General features: G+C 49.8%; 1 protein-coding gene across 2 annotated transcripts in view; it reads right to left on the reverse strand.

Moving 5' to 3' along the window:
- The window catches only part of CCDC47 (coiled-coil domain containing 47), a 93,406-nt gene that overhangs the window by 37,832 nt on the left and 35,231 nt on the right, over positions 1-20,343 (reverse strand). For both annotated transcript variants that reach the window (XM_029572184.1, XM_029572183.1), the window contains 4 exons: positions 19,155-19,256; positions 2,144-2,254; positions 1,111-1,196; positions 344-402 (listed from right to left, as the gene is read on the reverse strand). In XM_029572184.1, coding sequence (XP_029428044.1) covers positions 344-402; positions 1,111-1,196; positions 2,144-2,254; positions 19,155-19,256 — 358 coding nt within the window. The remainder of the gene's footprint in view (positions 1-343; positions 403-1,110; positions 1,197-2,143; positions 2,255-19,154; positions 19,257-20,343) is intronic.

A 20,343-nucleotide genomic window follows, 5' to 3' on the forward strand; every position in this document is an offset into this window, starting at 1 on the left:
TTTGCTATAAGACGAGACAGAGAGACACCTGTGGTCACAGGGATAATTGCAGGCTGAGCATGCTCAGTGCACTCAGTGTGCCAGTGTCAGACAAAGCTTTATAGAAACTTTGATAGAAAAGTTTTCCGTACAGGGCTCCATCCTGTGATGTCACCCATATGTGAGGACTAACATCCTGCTGTCCTGTGAGAATACCTGTTACAAGTAAGCAACATTTGCTATACCAGATGATGCCCGAACATTATAACTGGACCAAAGACTCTTCAGTGAGGACCTTGGTTTTCTTCCTGTAATTAAGAACAATCTTGCAGAGAACAGACTGAAAAGCAGGGGCTTGTCTTACCATTAAATGTAAACAATAGTGTTCTCTTAGTCTCTGGCAGCTTTAAAGGTTGTCCTTCCCTATGAGGAAAAAAAAGTTGAAACACACGTACATAATAAAACCAAGATGAATTCTATATAACAGAGAATCTCTGTTTGCAATTTAATATTTCAGTAACTACACTACTCTGCCAAACCTACCCAGCAGGACACACCCACTGATGCACCCATAGCAAAACTTGCTGGTTTTCAAATAATTAATCAAATAATTTCCAGAGTGGCTTTGCATCATTTTTTTTATTTTTTTATTTTAGCTCTCTGCTGTAAGCAACCAGAAAAAGAGAGCACAGGCTCATAAGTTACTGCTCAGCAGTATTATAAAAGTTACTTTTTTGCATCATTTTTTACAAAATTATAAACAGGACTTGGAGGTGGCAGAATCAGTAGATCAGACACTGAACTCTGTAGTAAAATTAACAGGCTGTATTTTTTGTTTTGCCAAAAAGTTACACATGTAGTTACCTAGGCACAAAAGTAAACTGCCATAATGCTCAGTTCTGCAACAGAATTACTGGTAACATAGTTACCTTATAACTCGATTTCAACACAAATGTTCAAAGCGTCAAGCACAGGTGGTGACTGGGCCTTCTGCACTGTGTGCCTTTTTTTTTTACGACTCCCTTTGTTTTGCTGCTTGCCCAAGAATGCCTGGGCCATGGCTTTGGATGAGTATTTCTCAGCGCCAGAACTGGCTGTAGATTTTGGTCTCTCTCTCTCTTTTATACTTACTCTTGCATAAGTTTGGGACCTGAAAACTGGTCCGAAAAATGGATGGACTCAATTTTATCAGCATAATGTGTGAGAAAATGTGCCATCTGAAAAAAAAAGAAAGAAAGAGAAAATACAAAATAGATTATCTTCAATTTTCCACTGTTTTAACCTGGCTAGATTGGGGCCTCTTCAGTTTAAATCTGGGGGTGGGGGTGGGGGGAAGAATGTTGAAATTGATTGAGAAGCAGACCAACAAGGTAAAATCAAATTAAGAAACTTTTCCTCCTCACAAAAGATGCCCACAGAAATAATAATTTTGGTAGGGTGGCCTGACCCACTGTGCTGAATTAAAAAGGTGGGCTGTTCAGCAGATCAAAACACCTAACTAGAGCAATTTACAGCATTTCAAGCCAAAAATTAAGGGGCCAATTTCTCCCACGGTGTGGGGCCACAGAAGAACAAACATGTCTGATGGTCTCGGTGGACAAAAAGGAACTGAGTGGAGCTACTGGGGAACAGCAATGCAGGAACTTCTGTGCACGCACTGCGGAAGACTTGCCCCCTTTTCTGGAAAGCTCTGTAAGAATCTCTCTGTTCTGTGCCAAATATGGTCATGTGATCTGCAGATCTCCTTTCTTACACATTAATTCTATATTCACCCCTGTTTCACTTGCCTTTTGGTTACAGAAACGTTTTATGTATTTGAGGGCGCAGACATCTCTCAGTACCAGGGGTTGAAAAAAATGTCCTCTTACCCACACTTAATGCCTGTTGTGCTGATTCTGAGAATTTTAGGAGGACAAAAAATTATGTGAAACTGTAAAGTTAACAGTTCACTACAAACCACGACCATCCCCAGCTCCCTCCAAGTGGCTTTCCAAGGCTGTATCGGTCAGTCCAGGGAGTCGACACCCATCGAAGCCAAATTGGGCAGACTGGGTGGGCCCCATGGTCCTGATCTGCCATCACAGTCTATGTGATTAGGTTGTGCCAGTCCTTCTGATGATCCCCCCCCCCCCCCCCCCCCCACAACACATTTCTTCCTGCTTACCTTAGTGTCCATTATTCCTTCCGTCACCTCCCCCATCTCGGAGACAATGGCCACCGATTCTGGAAGTCCGTACTTTGCCCCGGATTTGGGCTTGTCGTTGCAGAACTCAGACTGTTGCAAGGAGGCAGTGAGGAAACACAGGCTCAAAAGTCAGCCAAATGCCAATAAAATTAAATCATGAGAAAATCACAGCAAATTCTACTTTTCTCCAACAAAAACATGCATTTGGAATAGCAACAGCCTTTATATCCCTACCAAGCCCATTACATGAAATATTTGCCCCCATACATGTAAGGAGGGCAATGCTGAAACCCTGCCGGCCTGCTAGCAAATATTCACAGGAAACCTCTCAGCGGAGTTTCCCTTTGAAAACAAGGGCACCTGCATAGCTGCGGACTATGAACTTGCATGGGAACAGATGTAAACTGCACACAGCAATTTGAAAATGTAATTGCTCCATGTCCTTTTTTTCACCCAACCTAATGCCGCTCATTTTTGTATGCAGATAAAAGTACAAGTGCTGTGAAACAGCACACATGCTTTTACCCCCTGGAAGGGGTAGGGACACATTTACCCGCATAAACACCTAAATATCGATCTCATAATGGAGGAAGCTGTCAGGACATCTGGAGTAGTACGTGCAGTATGTCACCTTTATTCATCTCCACCAGGCCCCCCAGTGCCATGAGATGGCACTCAGGTGCAACGCTTGCCATGTGGTAGGTTTTTGTGTCTTATAATTTTACATACAGCAGATCTTCTGCAACCCGACTGTTTTTCATATTTTTCCCCCATAAAATGCAGTCAAAAATGAAAGCAGGGAGATTTTATCAGCCCATTGTGATACAGAATTGGAACGGGAAGGGAAACGATTGTTCCCCTTTCGTTGGACAAAGGGGTTCATCATGTGATACTTGGAGGTTAATTTAGGGCTAGACATTGCGGCACTAATGCGGAATATACGGAGTATAATGGGGGACTTAGACAAATGGGACAGACTTCAGCTATCCTGGTTTGGTAGGATAAATACTATTAAAATGAATATATTACCCCGACTGGGATATCTCTTCCAGCTCTACCCAGTCTCCTCCCTAAGCATGAGTTGAAACCCCTCTTGAGGAAACTGTTTTATTTTATCTGGCATAGGAAACCACCACGGGTAGCTAAGATGGTGTTGTACAGGAGCCGACGGGACGGAGGAGTGGGACTACCATCCTTAATACACTATTATGTGGCCGCTCAACTCCGCTTGGTAATTGAATGCCATGATCCTAACTCAACCAAACAGTGGGTAGAGATAGAACAAGCTTTGGTAGAGGATATTCAATTGCACACCTTGTTTTGGTCGGAGGGACTCTCCAATCAGGCTCGCAAAGACTTTCCTCCCCCTTTACAATGTACCTATCATATATGGAGATGCTGGAAGTCAAAACTGATACGGAGCAAACAACATTCAACGCTTTCATCTATCCGTCATTTGTGACACTTTGTTGCTGGGAGATTAAATCCAGTATTTCTCCAATGGGACAAAGTGGGGCTTACATGTTTGGGGCAGATCTGGCATAATGGAATGATAGCATTTGATCAATTACAAAGGATATATAGCCTCCCTACGTCTGACTTTTTAGCCTATGCTCAGCTGAAACATTTTATTAGTACTAAAGCATTGGAAACAGATCTACAGCAGGGCCATTCCCTTTTTGAAGGGTACTGCATTTTGGCAGGTAAAGTTCAAAAGCATATCTCCAAAATATATCAATTACTGATAGGTCAAGATTATATTCAATCTTGCACCCATATTGCAGCTTGAGAGTCAGATCTGGGGGTCAAGTGGGACAGGGGCCAATGGGAAGAATGTTTTCGGAGTCTGGGCCGGGTTTCAATGTCAGCTGTCTTGATGGAAAATAGATACAAACTCCTAAATCGCTGGCATTATTCTCCGGCTCGTACAGCCAGATGGTCTCAGGGCCGCCCACTTACGTGCTGGCGGCAATGCTCCCAAATAGGCTTCTCTCTTTCATATGTGGTGGAGTTGTCCTCACATTCAGAAGTTCTGGAAGGCTTGTCAGGGGTGGATAGAGAAAGTCCTGGGTGTCCCCGTTCCTTTGACAGCAGAGTTGTGGCTACTAGGCATTTCTTTTTTTTTCCAATATAATTTTTATTCAGAATGCACAGAATAGAAACCATAATACAACCACAGGTATATAGTTGAAGAACTGCTCAAATAATACAATACAAAGGAACAGATAATGCACATAATCAATGTGTAAGTGACAGACAGGCACCGCATAGCAAGAACACCAATAACAAAAGCATGATGTATAAGGAATGTACAAGGATGAAATTAAATTACAAGCCAGGTCATATAATATAAGCGTCCTAGGATCCCCTAAGGAGATGACAACTCTCCACAGAGGGGGAAAGGAAAGACTGCAATGTACCATGATATGACATATGAAAACAATATATATATGTGTGATATAGTATCAAGATGGTGGAATAAAGCAGATCACGACCCATGCCTCCGAGTCTGACTAGTTGCTTTTGAGTCTTGTGTTTTATGTGGATGGATGCAAATGTCCCGCATCAAGGTGTCCCATAGCTCGTCTCCACTGGAGATAAGGAGCCCACGTCCTGTCAAATTTGGGTATTTGTTTGTGCTTTTGAGCTGTTATCTTATACATCACACTCATATTGTCTAACTTCTGTAGTAAGGAGGATTTAGTAGGCACAATAGCTTGTTTCCAGTATAGCGCCAATAGGCACCGGGCCCCTACTAGGCATTTCTTATGAGGGGTACACGGAGGAGCAGCAAATATTGTTTCAGTATGTGGCGACCGCAGCACATGTGTTGGTGGCGGCTCAATGGAAGTCGCACACAACACCGTCCCATAACCAGTTGTTAGTAAAACTACGTCACATACAGAGGATGGAAAAACTGACGGCCATTAGTTATCGTAGAGTATGGTCCCCGATTATCCATTATCTCTAAGAATAAAGAGGAATTGGAACACTAGGAGGGTCCCCATGGGGGGGAAAAAAAGGGGGGGGGGTTGGGGAGAGTTGATCCATGTACAAGACAAATGAGGATGTTTTTTGTTCCTGCAGTCAGTATTTTATTGGTAGCATGTCTATCCATACTGTCTTTTGTAATTTGTCATTCTGCATGTGATAGTTCTATTTGTTTACAATATATTGTTCATGTGATTATATAATAATAAACATTTTCAATTAAAAAAAAAAATAAAAGCAGGAGGTGTAATGTACCACCTACAACAAAGTTCTGATCTCTGTATCACTTCAATGATCCCAGGCCCAAGCGTGATGCCTGGCACAGCACACTCCATGACCCCTACCCTACTGGGCCTGAGGTGATGTCTTACATTTATACATTGCCTAAATGATCCTGAAGGAACACCCTAAGCAGTATACAACAGAATAAAAACAATTCAACATACAAAAAAAAAATACAGTACAAAACTGAAGATTCAATAAACAATATATATATATTTTAGTTTTCTATACTGCTAATCAGAATATTTTAACTGTTTACAAGTTATAACAGCCATAAAAGCCAGAGGTAAATAAAATAACTAGTCATTAAAGCATATAGAGACACACACACCCCCACTGGGACCCAAACTCTACTTTCACTAAGGAGAGACCAGCGTTGTCATATAAAGGAAAATTATTTCTTACCTGCTAATTTTCATTCCTGGAATACCACAGATCAGTCCAGACAAGTGGGTTTTGCATCCCTACCAGCAGATGAAGGCAGAGAATAACAAATTTTCAAGCAATGCTACATAACCGAGATTGCCACCTGCAATCCTTCAGGATTGACCTGTACCCGAGCCAACAGAGTAAATCCCTCGAGACTCAAATCAACATTCCCCTTCCAGGCGAATAGAGCACAATGGATTGAAGTCCCCTGAACCAGAACCCTCACATCTAACAAAGGAACCAAACCCTTCAGTCCTATAGGCTCAACACAAATATACACAGTAGGTTTTGCATTGTAAACATGCCAAAGCAATAACGGTTTTTCAACATCTAGAGGATGGGCTTCTGGACTGATCTGTGGTATTCCAGGAATGAAAATTAGCAGGTAAGAACCAATTTTCCTTTCCTGTTCAAACCCAAGATCAGATCAGGCAACTGGGATGTACCCAAACTCCCTTATACAGGGCGGGAACTCAAAAGACCCGCTTGTAAAACACTCTCCCCAAACGCCACTGCCTCCGGCACCCAAAAAGCCTTTAACCAACGTGCAATCTTGGCTTTCTTCCTTTCTTTGCTCCACTGAACAAGACAAAGATGATGTGAATGTCAAAAACTATTAGTGACCTTAAGGTACCGCAACAGAGTCCAACAAACATTCAAAAAGTGAAGTTCCTTTGATGTGGTGCCTCAGAAGACAAATTCGGAAACACAGGAAGCTCCACCATCTGGCTGAGATGAAACGAGGAGATGACCTTCAATAAAAATGAAGGCACTGTACATAATGACACCCCATTATCTGTAATATGCAGGAAAGGATCTCTACAGGACAAAGCTTGAAGCTCTGAAATCCGCCTGGCTGAACAAATCATCACCAGAAAAACCAACTTCAATATGAGGTCCTTCAATGATGAACGTCACAAAGGCTCCTGTAATTAAGAACCTGCAGACCCTACAACAGATACATCCTACATACCAGTAAGATACAGATGTTTGGCCCCCTTCAGAAAATGAACAATGGATGAGAAGCCAGTGGCCTCCCCTGTAGCTTGCCTCAGACATCCTAAGGCTGCCACTTGTACAAGCAAATTGTAGGCCAGTCCCTTTGCAAAGCCCTGCTGTAAAAAGGCCAAGATCTGAGGAATGTCCACTCGCAGAGGCTCCAAACCTTCCTCCAAGCACCAGGTCTCAAATATTCTCCACACCCAGACATAAGCCAGAGAAGTGGATGGCCGCCTAGCTTGAAGAAAAGTAGCAATAACTAGCTCCGAATACCTTTTCAATCATAAGCGTCTCCTCTCAAAAGCAAAAGCAATCTGCCTGATCCAAATGGATGGGCCCTTGCCAAAGTAACCCCTGCAGATGAGCCAATCTGATGGGACCATCTATTGCAAGATGTACCAGATTCACGAACCATGGGCAGCATGGCCATTCCAGCTCCACCAGAACCACCCTTCCTAGGTTTCTCATATCCCTGAAGCAAAAGTGGAATGGGAAAACCCTCTTGCTGCTCCTCTTGTCCTCCAGCAACTTTTTCCCTTTAGACTCCCCTAAATGCTTCATCAGTTGTTCCAGGTCTTCCCCGAACAACAGTTTCCCTTTAAAGGGAAGACTGCACAGTTGGACCACACATCTGCTGATCAATTATGCAACCACAGGCTTCTCCATGCTGCCACCATTGAGACTATGCTCCTGGTGGATGTCCGTACTAAGTCATACTGCCATTTCGCCAAATAGGCCACCCCTGCTTCCAACCGGGCTGCTTGCTTGGAATAGGTTGAAGGTTTAGACTCCTTCTCCTGCGCCCTCTGCATAAGACTGCCACAGATCGCTGCCCGCAGACTCAAGGTCAAGACCTCAAACATGCTCTTCAACTGAATCTCCAGTTTTCAGTCTTGGACATTCTTCAGCGTGGCCGACCCCACCACAGGAATGGTTGTCTGCCTGGTCACAGCTGAGACCGAAGCATCCACCTTAGGAAGAATCAGAAGCTCCATGGTCTCCTCTAGCAAAGAATATAACTTCGCCATCGCCCTGCCTACCTTGAAACCCACCTCAGAAGTATTCCACTCCCAGCTCACCAGCTTCCTGACTTTCTTAGGCAACGGAAAAACCTTTGAAGTTTCACATAGCCCATCTAGGTCTGGGTCAACCCTTCATTATCTAACTCTTCCTGAGTGACCTTAATCTCCAGCTCTGCCAGAACATGGAGAATAAGAGGATGCTGCAACTCCTTATGGAATAAACAGACAACCCTAGGGTCATCCCCTTCCGTAACCGGAAATTCCTCCAGGTTGGATGCATCTTTATTCGTATCTGGAGCCACCCACCACAGGGTCAACCCCAGTATCATCATCAGGGTCACCTCCTTGATCCTCCTGTGGTTCGTCAGATCCCTCCAAATCTGACATCCCATCCTCATCTCCAGAGGGGCGTCCAAGGACCAGGCAGCGGAGAAGACCCCCCCCCCGTCCTTCCTTGCGGGGTCAATCTACGTCTCTTGAGGAGAGTTGAGGCTTCTGGTTCAGGGATCGCTTACCCCCCGCTCCCCTCTTAGCCAGATAGGCATTATGTAGGAGCAGAACAAAATATGTCAAAGTCTTCAGAATCACTGAACACGTCCTCCACCGCATCCCTCAGAGGCTCCCTCCTACCTTCTTGGCCGTCCAATGCATTGGAGACTATTGGTGACAGTGGGGGAGGAGAATCCCTGGACTCTTACATGTGCCTGCTTTCTGCTGCATGCTCTTAAAATGCCCGCTGCACCCTCAGCCCCACCAAGAGCCTATCAAACAGGCCCTGCTGACTGAGGACTTGTCTGCTGCTGGCTGCTTCTGCGAAGGTTCCCCCCTCCCCTCGAGGCACAGACTGAGTAAAGAGTGGTCGTATTTAAGCATGTCTCTCAAGCCACAGGCCCAACAGGCTCTCCCACGCCCCACGGCTGCCACCATGCCTATAGTGCACGTGGTGCACTCGATCGCGCACTCGATCCTGCATTCTCTACGGCAATCCCAGATGAGGCCAGCAATGCTGCAAGTTACCCCCTCAGACCTGTCCCAGATCCCTGGTGCTGCTTCCAAAAATACTGGCGTCTCTTCTCCCCCCTGTGCTGCTGCTGTGCATGAAATCGATTGGCCCCTTAGTAACCTGTCATTATTATTATTATTATTTTTTTTAAGGCACAGTATATGCCTACAAACACAGGGAAAGGAGAAAAATCTACTTTCCTGAATCTGGCCATCGGATCCAGGTGTGAAAACCCCAGAGGGGATGAAGGAACCAGTATCCCTGGTTTTCAGTTCCTCCGGATGTTACGGGTCGAGGCAGATCAGGGATCACCAACCCCACTCTCGCTTGGCTCTACCTGAGGAATGGCCCACAAAGGATCCTAACACCTCAGGGAGTACCTTATCTTCAATCACTTTTTTTTCCCCCCAGACTATAGGTTTGCATTTCTACCATATACTGGAGACAGAGAAAAACTGAAGGACTGCAGTTGGCACTCTCAGCCTGAAAAGATTTTATAATCTGCCTCCATCTGCTGGATGAAAAACCCACTTGTCTGGACTGATCTGGGGTATGAACAGAAAATTACATTTAAAACTAAAAACTTCTGAAGCTCATCCTCTTCCATATTCCTGAATAAATTCTAACACCATGAGCAGGCCAAATGGAGAAATTACTTACCTGATAATTTTGTTTTCCTTAGACAGATGGACTCAGGACCAATGGGTTATGGTCCCCTGCTAGCAGTTGGAGATGGAGTCAGGTTTCAAAGCTAACATCACCCTACATACACCTCTTCAGTGACCTCAGCCCTCCAGTATTCTCTTCAAGTCACTGTGGACATACTATGGAGAAACTTGATTAAAACTGGTGACTGTAACTGTTCTCAACCAAACATAAGTGCTGAATCTCAGCAATATTACAGATGCCCAGATCTAGGGATAGGGTGATGGCAAGATTCATATGTGATGCCTTGACACTGTTCATGGGCAGCCGTGGGTGGGATGCGGAGTCCATCTGTCTACACTAAGGAGAACTACGTCACCGCTCGGCAAATGTCGACAGGAGACAGCAACTTAGCTTCTGCCCAGGATACTGCCTGAGCCCTAATGGAAAGAGCTTTAACCTGAAAGGGTAATGGCTTTCCTGCCTCCACAAAAGCTCCTGTGACCACCTCCTTGATCCAGTGAGCTATGACAGCCCACGAAGCTGGTTCGCTCAGTCTCTTTCCACCGTGAAGAACAAACAAATAGGCCGTCTTGCACACCGGTTCTGAAAGTTCCAAATACTGCATAAAAAACCTACTGATGTTTAAATGGCGGAGGAGGCAGGAGTCTTCCGTGTCCTTGTGCCTATCTAAGGATGACAACGAAATGTACTGAAAAATATAAAACTCTGAGACTATCTTGGGCAAGAAGGATGGAATGGTATGAAGTTGTAATGCTCCTGGGGTCATCCGGAGGAATGGTTCCTGACACGACAATGCCTGTAGTTCAGAGATGCGACGAGCCGAGTATATCGCCACCAGGAACACAGTTTTCAGAGTTATGAGGCGTAAGGACAGACTGCGTAGCAGCCAAAAGGAAGGCCCTGCTAAAAAGTCCAATACTATAGTAAGATTCCTCAAGGGAACCAGCCACCGTAGGGGTGGGCTGGAGATGCTTTTACCCCTTTTAGAAAAATGTGCCATGTCCGGATGCACCGACAGGCAGGTTCTGTTCATCTCGCCAGAGGGATTTTGGCTGTCCAAAGGGCAACACAGCATTCCTCGCACCAGGCCTCAAATACTCTCCAGTCCCGCACATACTCTGAGAACCTCTGCGTTCGGAGCAAGGTGGTAATTACTGCCGCTGAATATCCCCGCTTCATGAGGTGAGCCCTCTCAAGGGCCAAACCATAAGACAAAATAGAGTTGGATCCTCGTGAAGGACCAGACCTTGCTGGAGCGGTCCCTGTGAGGTCCTCTCTTGGGCTGACAGCTCCGAAAAGAATGAGACCTCCCCGAGGCCTCTGAAATCTCGAGTTTCTGTAAGGCCGAAAGCGTTGGGAGCCTCTGGATCGGCCCCTCATAGGTAAGGGGCGCTGTGACTGCCTTCTCTTATCTTCCGGTTGCCGGGGCACTGGAGATTCACCCCACTTACTGGGCAGCTTTTCTAATTCGCTTTCGAAGAGGAGTGATCCCTTAAAGGGCAACTTTCTGAGGTTTGCCTTAGAGGTTGCATCTGCTGACCAATTTCACAACCGTAGCTGTCTTCTGATCGTTATCACTGAGGCCACTCCTCTGGCCGAAGTCCTGACTAGTTCAGAGCCCATGTAAGCTAAAAAGGCAGAGGCAGGCTCCATAGCTTCTCTGGAATATACTTATGAGTCATCCACCTCTTTAGAGAGAAGCAGGCATGAGCGAGCCACCAGGGCACAGCAGGAAGCAATCTGTAAGGTCACTGCTGTCACATCAAAGGCTTGCTTAAGGATGGACTCCATCCACCTATCATGCGCATCTTTTAAGGCCACTCTTCCTTCCACTGGGATAATTGTTTGCTTTAAAAACAGCACAGACCAGAGCATCGACTTTAGGGAAGCACAGGCATTCTCTCGCCGCCAGATCCAGTGATTATAGAGCTTCTAATGCTCGACCACTTTTAAAGCTCACTTCAGGGGTGTCCCACACCAGGTAAATCAACTCCTGGATGGCTTCCAGTTCCGGAAAATAGCAAGAGGCTTTCTATAGAGAGACACTAGAATCGGATTCTTCTTAGGTTCTGTCATGGAGTCCGCCCCAGGAATTCCCAGCATCTTCAGAGTCTGGGAAACCAGAGACGGCAATTTGTTTCTATGGAAAAAACGTAACATGGTCCAATATGGTTCTAAACCTGGAGGGATTTATTTTATTTATAAGCTTTTTTATACCGTCATTTGGAACAAGCCATCACAACGGTTTACAAACACAATAAAAATAAAATAACCGTCTGTAAAACAGATCCATCTTCCAAGGAATCTGGATCCCCTTCTTCATCCATGCTGTCAGAGTCCCTGCCAGAAAACCCTTGGTGAGGGGAGGCAATTCTCGAGGTCTGCTGATAGGGTTGGAAGAGGGAGGCCTTACTGGCTGTGGTTCCATCCAGACAGGGGCAAGTGAAGCAGACTGTGCCCGTACGAAGGCTTGAAGGCCTTGAAAAAATTCCACCCAAGAGAAGGCAGCTAGGTTCATACGTAGCCCAGGAAGAACTGGAGTAGGTGCTGCTGAATTTCCCTCTCCTACGGAAAACCCAGCCCCAGGAATATTCAGATCCGGGGTGCTTCCGGTTAAGGTTATGGCTGACCCATTCTCCGAATGGGAAGAACCGGGCTTGGTAAAGTCTTGGGAAGTCAACTCTCCCTGGGCCTCTTCATAGTGTTGATAGAAGTAAGAATCTAGGTCAGACTGAGTAGCCCTAATATGAAAAGCAGCACAGAGCGAATGGTGCTTATGTTTTCTTTGTTGCTGGAGCCATTAGAGATGGCAGTTGCAAATTCAGTCAGCTTGCGCTTGAAGACTTTGTGTGGCAACAGATTTCGGGCAATTAAGCGAGCCACGGCAAGGCGCACACACATCCCATGCGAGTTGTGCATGTACGACTGCGTGCGAAGTCGTGCAAATATGCCTGTGCACACAGTGCGAGCGCAGAGCCGGAACGCATCGCGCGTACTGACGCTGTGTGGAGGGCAATATAAGGTGCACAAAACCGCGAGCAAGATGGCGCCAAAAGAAAATTATTACTTACCTGCTAATTTTCGTTCCTGTAGTACCATGGATCAGTCCAGACCGTGGGTTATGTCCCCAATCCAGCAGATGGAGTCAGCCCAAAGCTTCGAGGGGGCGTCACCATAAGTACTACTACCCCCTCTGCAGGAGTTCAGTATCGAGAATATCAAAGCCCGAGTAAACAGAAAACCCCTGAATTGGATCAAGTTTAAACAAGACGGCAACAATGAGCCGCTGAATTTAGAACAGAGAGAACTGTACCATCCCACCAACGGATGGGAGGTCACAACTCGTGTCGACCCCCAAGAAAAACAGTCACAGACAGTGAAACGGGGAACACGTGAAAGAACATAGTAGGAGAAGGAGAAGAAGACACTACCATATAACAGGCAGCCGAGCAGGAGTAGAACCCAAATGCGGTGGGCGTCTGGACTGATCCATGGTACTACAGGAACGAAAATTAGCAGGTAAGTAATAATTTTCTTTTCCCTGTACGTACCTGGATCAGTCCAGACCATGGGATGTACCCAAGCTTCCCTAACCCGGGTGGGATTCTGCGAGGCCTGCTCGTAGAACCTGTTCGCCAAAGTGTCCATGGACGGACGAGGCGAGGTGTAGCCTGTAGTGTCTCGAGAACGTGTGTAACGATTTCCAGGTGGCCGCTCTACAGATTTCTTGCGAAGATACCGATCGACTCTCCGCCCAGGAGGCCGCCTGAGAGCGTGTAGAATGCGCCACAATACCGGGTGGAGGAGTCCGCCCCGTCCCGATGTAGGAAGCGGCAATGCCGGCCTTCAGCCATCTGGCAATAGTCGTCTTCGAGGCCTGGGATCCCTTCCGGGGACCAGACCAAAGGACGAAGAGATGGTCAGAAGTCCGAAAGTCATTCGTAGCCTCCAGGTAGACCCGCAGAGTGCGCTTGACGTCGAGGAGACGAAGAGCCCGCGGCTCAGACGAAGAGAAAGAAGGCAATTCCACCGTCTGATTCACATGGAAGGCGGACACCACCTTCGGGAGGAAGGAAGGCACCGTACGAAGTGAAACGCCCGAATCGGAGAACCGGAGATAAGGTTCCCGGCAGGACAGAGCCTGCAGCTCCGAAATACGCCGAGCGGAGCATATAGCCACCAGGAACACCGCCTTGAGAGTGAGGTCCTTGATCGTCGCACTCCTCAGTGGTTCAAAAGGAGGTCCCGACATGGAACGTAGTACCAGATTGAGGCTCCAAGAGGGACAAGGATCCCGCAATGGGGGCCGCAAGTGCTTGACACCCTTGAGAAAACGGCCGATGTCCGGGTGCTGTAACAGAGATCCTCCTCCCCGCAGGAGGGAGCCAAGAGCGGCCACTTGAACTCGAAGTGAGTTGTAAGAGAGCCCCTTTTCCACTCCCGCCTGTAGGAACTGGAGAATCTGCGGGACAGACGCCTCCGTGGGTCTTGTGTTCCGGTCTGTACACCACAGTTCGAACACCTTCCAGACTCGCACATAGGCCACCGACGTCGAAGTCTTCCGAGACCGCAGCAGAGTTGACACTACCGCCTCCGGGTACCCCCGTCGGCGGAGGCGGCGCCTCTCAAAAGCCAGGCCGCAAGACAGAAGAGTTCTGCCTGGTCGAAAAATACCGGTCCCTGGTGTAGGAGGCGGGGAAGATGTCCCAGCCGGATGGGTCCGTCGATTACCAGGTGGAGGAGATCCGCAAACCAAGGTCGTCTTGGCCACTCTGGCGCGACGAAGATCACAGGCCCCTGATGAACCTCTATCCGTCGGAGTAGTCTTCCCACCAACGGCCAAGGGGGAAACGCGTATAGGAGCAGATCGGCCGGCCACGGGAGCGCGAGGGCATCTACGCCCTCCGCCCCCCGTTCTCTCCGGCGACTGAAGAAGCGAGGCGCTTTGGTGTTCTGGACGGACGCCATGAGATCCAGGTGGGGGGAGCCCCACCGCCGGACGAGCAGTTGCATGGCCGTGTCGGAGAGAGACCACTCTCCGGGATCCAGCCGCTGGCGACTGAGGAAGTCCGCCTGGACGTTGTCCACGCCTGCGATGTGCGAGGCCGCCAGGCGGCGCAGATGCCGCTCCGCCCACTGCATCAGCATCGCTGCCTCGAGCGCGACCTGCGGACTGCGAGTGCCGCCCTGACGGTTGATGTAGGCTACCGTAGTCGCGTTGTCCGATAAGATTCTGACTTCCCGATTTCGAAGGAGCGGCAGGAAATGGAGAAGCGCCAATCTGACCGCTCTGGTCTCCAGACGATTGATGGACCACTTTGATTCCTCCGCGGACCACGTCCCCTGCGTGGCGCTTCGGTCGCAGACGGCTCCCCAGCCTACGAGACTGGCGTCGGTGGTCACCACCACCCAATTTGGTAGGTCGAGGGACACGCCGCGAGCCAGATTCTCCGGGACCATCCACCAGGCCAAGCTGTTTCTGGCAAACTGGGGCAGCGGAAGTATCACTTGGTAGTCCTGCGAGAGTGGTTTCCAACGGGATAGAAGCGCTCTTTGTAGAGGGCGGAGGTGCGCAAATGCCCAAGGCACCATGTCGATGGTGGAGCCCATCACCCCCAGGAGCTGAAGATAGTTCCAGGAGGAGGGAGCTGGTAATGCAGAGAATCGCTGTATGTGTTCCCGTAGGGCGTGCGCCTTGTCCTGCCGTAGAAAAACCGCGCCCAGACGGGTGTCGAAGGTCGCCCCCAAGAAATCCAAGCGCTGCGAGGGCACGAGGGAGCTCTTGGAGAAGTTCACCACCCATCCCAGGGACTGCAGAAACTGTATCACCCTGGCTACTGCCGCCTGTCCCTGTGGAAAAGACTTCGCTCGTATGAGCCAATCGTCCAAGTAAGGATGTACTAGAATCCCTTCCTTCCGGAGGGCAGCCGCCACAACTACCATGATCTTGGTAAAGGTGCGCGGGGCCGTTGCTAATCCGAACGGAAGCGCCACAAACTGGAAATGCTGATCCAGGATCTTGAACCGTAGCAGACAATGATGCTCCTGGCGAATGGGAATGTGAAGGTAGGCCTCCGTCAGGTCCAAGGAGGCCAGAAACTCCCCTCGATGTACCGCCACGATCACCGAACGTAGCGTTTCCATGCGGAACCGGACCACCCGAAGGGATCTGTTGACTTCCTTCAAGTCCAGGATGGGGCGGAAGGAACCGTCTTTCTTCGGTACGACGAAATAGATGGAATAATGGCCCGAGCCCACCTCTCCGGAGGGTACGGGCGTAATGGCGCCTATCTCCCACAGTCTGTCCAGGGTCAGCTGCACTGCCCTTCGCTTGATGGCCGAGCCGCAGGGAGAGAAGATGAACCGTCCCTTCGGAGGGCGGGCAAATTCCAACGCGTAGCCGTGTCCTATGGTGTCCAAAACCCACTGATCCGAGGTGATCCGTGCCCACTCCTCGTAAAAGAACGCCAGCCGTCCCCCGATCTTGGGAACGGCGGAGTGGGCGAGCTGAACATCATTGAGAGGATTTGGGCGAGGGCTGTCCCGCCGTGGAAGCGGCCCGCGCTGGGCGGCGCCCGCGAAAGGAACGGGACCAGGGCTGAGCCCTGGAAGGAGGAGGCCGGGATACCGCCGGCCTGTAACTCCTGTAGCGTCTTTGCGCCCTGGCTCTGGTCCGGGAGGACGAGAACGCCCTGGTGGAGCGATATCTGTCTTTCGGCAGGCGATGGACCGCGTTTTCCCCCAGCGACTTGATTATCTGGTCCAGCTCCTCTCCGAACAGGAACTTACCCCTGAAAGGCAGGGAACCCAGGCTCGACTTGGAGGACGTGTCCGCCGCCCAGTTGCGGAGCCATAGGAGTCGACGCGCCGCCACTACCGAGGCCATGGAGCGGGCGAGGACCCTGAATAGATCGTAGGACGCATCAGCCCCGTATGCCACTGCGGCTTCGAGTCGGTCCGCCTGGGCGGCCTCCTCGGGAGGCAGCACCTGAGAAGTGAGCAGTAGCTGTACCCAGAGAAGACTAGCCCGCTGGGCAAGAGAGCTACACATCGCCGCCCGCAGTCCCACTGCGGAGACCTCGAAGACCCGCTTGAGGAATACTTCCAACTTGCGATCCTGCGTATCCCGCAGCGCCGCTCCACCCGTCACCGGAATGGTCGTCCTCTTCGTGACCGCCGTCACTGCGGAGTCCACCCTGGGTACCTTGATGAGATCCAGAAAATCTTCCGGCAGCGGGTACAGCCTCTCCATGGCTCTGCTGCCCTTTAGCGCAGCTTCCGGGGAATCCCATTCCCTAGTAAGAAGTTGCAGGAACGACTTGTGGATGGGAAATGCCCGCTCCCGCGGGCGCAGCGCCGCCAGGACCGGGTCCCCCTTCTTCGAAGAAGTAACGACAGCGGGCGCGACGGGAGCTAGCGGGCGCGACGGGAGCTGGCGGGTCCGGCGGGGGATCGAGGTCCAACCCCTGAATGATTTGTGGGATTAGGTCATCCAGCTCTTCCCGCTGGAAGAGGCGCAGCGTGCGTGGATCCTCTCCCTCTGAAGTAGAATCCCCTTGTCCCGAAACGGCAGGGTCCGATCCCGGGGAAACTGGGTCCGAGCCAGCCCCCCCCGAAGCCACAGGGAGCCGGACGTGTGCGGGGAGCTGTGGGGAGCTGTGGGGCCCCCACGCCCCCCGGAGGGGGGGGGGGCCGAGGCCCCGTGGGAGCTGCCAGCTCCTGCAGGTACGCTGTGTGCATCAGACGAATAAATTCTGGGGAGAACCCCGGCCTACTCGGGGGAATCTCCGCGGGGGGGGGGGTCCCGGAGGGCCCTGCTCCTGTGAGTCCAGCTCCGGATCTTCCTCCGGCAGCAAGTTCGGGGGAGAGTCCCCTGAAGCCTCCCCATCCCCCAGCGCTGTCCGATCTCCCTCGCGGCGCAGCGCGTGCAAAATGGCCGCCGTTCCCGCCAGGAATGGGGGAGGGGCCGGCCCACGCCGCCCGGGCAAGGCTAGCACCGCTGGAAAACGAGTGCGGGGCCCGGACGTGCCTTCCCCCCCCCTGGGAGGCACCTAGCACAGATGCCCTCCCTGGAAATGCGCGAACCGGGCTCGCCGCAGGCCGAGCAACGCGACGGCCGCGGCATAGCAGGCGCTCAGAAAAACCTCCCCCGGCAGCTAAAATCACTCGGTGAGCCTCGGGGCGGAAGGGGGGGGGGGGGGCCGCGAAACGGCGCGCCGCTGCGGGGGGGCCCGGACGGCCTGCACAACCCGCCGAGAGAAACAAGCGGCGCCGCGGGGGGGCCTGTCCTGGCCTCGCAACCCGCTGAGATCACTCACCCTGCTCCCTGCAGCCCACGAGGCGCGTGCAAGATGGCCGCGGGAGCAAGGGAAATCGCTGGCAGGCCGGGCACACCGGCAGTCTCAATCAGCAAGCTGAAAATAAAACTACAGCCCAGAAAACCAAGAAAAAACGACTTACCCCGGCAAGAACACAGGCTCGCGCTGAGGAAACAAAGGAGACAGAGAGGCAGCACAAGGAAGGAGCCCCGCCTCCCCAATTAATCAATTAACTATCTTTTTTTTTTTTTTTTAAATACAACTTGATCCAAGACAAGACAGAGACAGAGAAGAAAGTTCCAACCAAGGGAAAACAGAATAGGTTATAGGAAATCGGGAGCAAGCCCAGATTCCCTTACTCGCATCTGCTGGAGTCAGAAGATACTGAACTCCTGCAGAGGGGGTAGTAGTACTTATGGTGACGCCCCCTCGAAGCTTTGGGCTGACTCCATCTGCTGGATTGGGGACATAACCCACGGTCTGGACTGATCCAGGTACGTACAGGGAACGCAGCCTACCATGCATGTGCTGACCTAGCCCACTTGAGGGCCGCTCAGATGCCCACTTCCCTTTACAGCAACGGATCGGGAATGACGTCAGTACAGCATGCCAAGCAGGGAGACCGGAGAAAGTCTTACCGAAAACCCCTCCGATGACTCTGAGTGGGAAATTCCTCTTCTTTTTTTTTTTTTTTTTAAACTTACCTGGGCTCTGCGCTTACCGGCTGAGTACAGAGAAGGTCTCTGGCTGCAGGGAGAGAGGGCTTTGGCCATTACCGCCATGCTTGGCTTCCTGCACCCGCTGCCTTTCAACTGCTTCAGCAACAAAGCCACGCCGGGAACTGGCTACCGGACCGAGGCACACCTCTGAGGGATCTCGGAAATCGTCTCAGGAATTAAGGGACCTTTAGGTATCACCATAGGAGAGCGGGGTTCAATCTTTCTCCAATTTAAAGGTAAAATTTCTTCTAAAAAGTACGGTGATCCCGATAGGGAAAGCACATCCACATCTGCTAGGAGACGAAGAGATACTGAAGGGCTGAGGTCACTGCAGGGGTGTATCTAAGGTAACGGCAAGTTTGAAACATGACTCCGTCTCCATTTGCTAGCAGGAGAGCGTATAACCCATAGGTTCTGAGTTCATCTGGTTACATGCCTGGAAATCTACTACATTACTCATCCCTCCCCTCCCACCAGGAGGCAGCTCAACCAAATAATTATACCAAGTCCACTACATAGTACGAGAATGCAATTGAAAAGTCGAATACAATCTCTCACCAGATCCTGCATCTCCTTTTGGAGTCGGATGAGGGCTTTCTTTGTTCCGACAGCAAACACATAGGTGTCCATATCCTCCTCGTTCATTGTTACTTTTATTTGCTGAAGAGAAAGGGAACAAATGGCTATTAATGGAAACTTACCATAAGATCCCTCTCTCGGCTTTCTACGATGGGCATTTCTGAGTAACATATGAATACACACAGCTTACTATCATTATGCAGAAAAATGAAAACACAGTGTCTACGGTAATGTCACGACTTGAAAGGGAGACCTTGCAATTTGTCTGCATTCCTTCAGCTTTCACAATATTTTAGTTCTTCACTCCCAATTTTCCTTGTTCCCATAAAGTCTCACAGTCCTACTGAAAGAAGAAAACAGGAAAGCCAATCCCCGGCTGCCTACCTCTGTACTTTTTTTTTTGTAAACTTTATAAGAAAGAAAAAAAGCTACAAACACCACAGAAGAAAACAGAAAAACACAGAGAAGCTTAGCTGAAGAGTGGCAGAGGGATCTTCCTCAGGCTCCTGGAGGTCAGGGAACTGGACCACCAGTAATCACCTCCACTAGGTCACCAAGAGCAGATTAGGGTCCCCACCTCTGCTCGTTCGGCCCTACGATCAGGAAGGATGGTCCCCACCAGGACAAGCTCCTGGGAGGGGATCTTCTGTGAGCACCCTGGCAAGTCGCAGATTTCTAGTCCTTTTCTATTTGGTTTTTTTTTTGGTTGTTTGAGGTTCAGAACTGCAGGTTTTGCACCTCTTCCATCTGCTGGATACCGAGAAATACTGAGGGACTGCAGGTGCTTTGCCAGGTTATATGCCATTGGCTGTAAAGATTTCCGTCTCCATCTGCTGGAAGGGAGGCAAAATCCAGGAGTCTAGTCTCATTTGGGTATGTACAGGGAACCTTCAATAGCACTTATTAAGTCAGCAGGAAACAGATAAACAGGCCAATGCAATATTGGGTGCTCAGGTCAGGGTGATGCTAATTGTGCAGTTGGATGCGCAATTTGGACTCACTAGACTTACATCAGATGCAATACCAGGATTAGTGTGTCCAAAACGCGTGTCCAAACCAGTGCGAAGACAACCGCGCTCATCATATGTAAAATTCCATGAAGATGAGGCTATTAGCTATTACCCCTGCGATTAAAAAAAAAAAAAGTCCCGCACGACCAAATCATCCA

This window comes from Rhinatrema bivittatum, chromosome 12 (assembly GCF_901001135.1).
Source record: "Rhinatrema bivittatum chromosome 12, aRhiBiv1.1, whole genome shotgun sequence".
Classification (NCBI taxonomy): Eukaryota; Metazoa; Chordata; class Amphibia; order Gymnophiona; family Rhinatrematidae; genus Rhinatrema; species Rhinatrema bivittatum.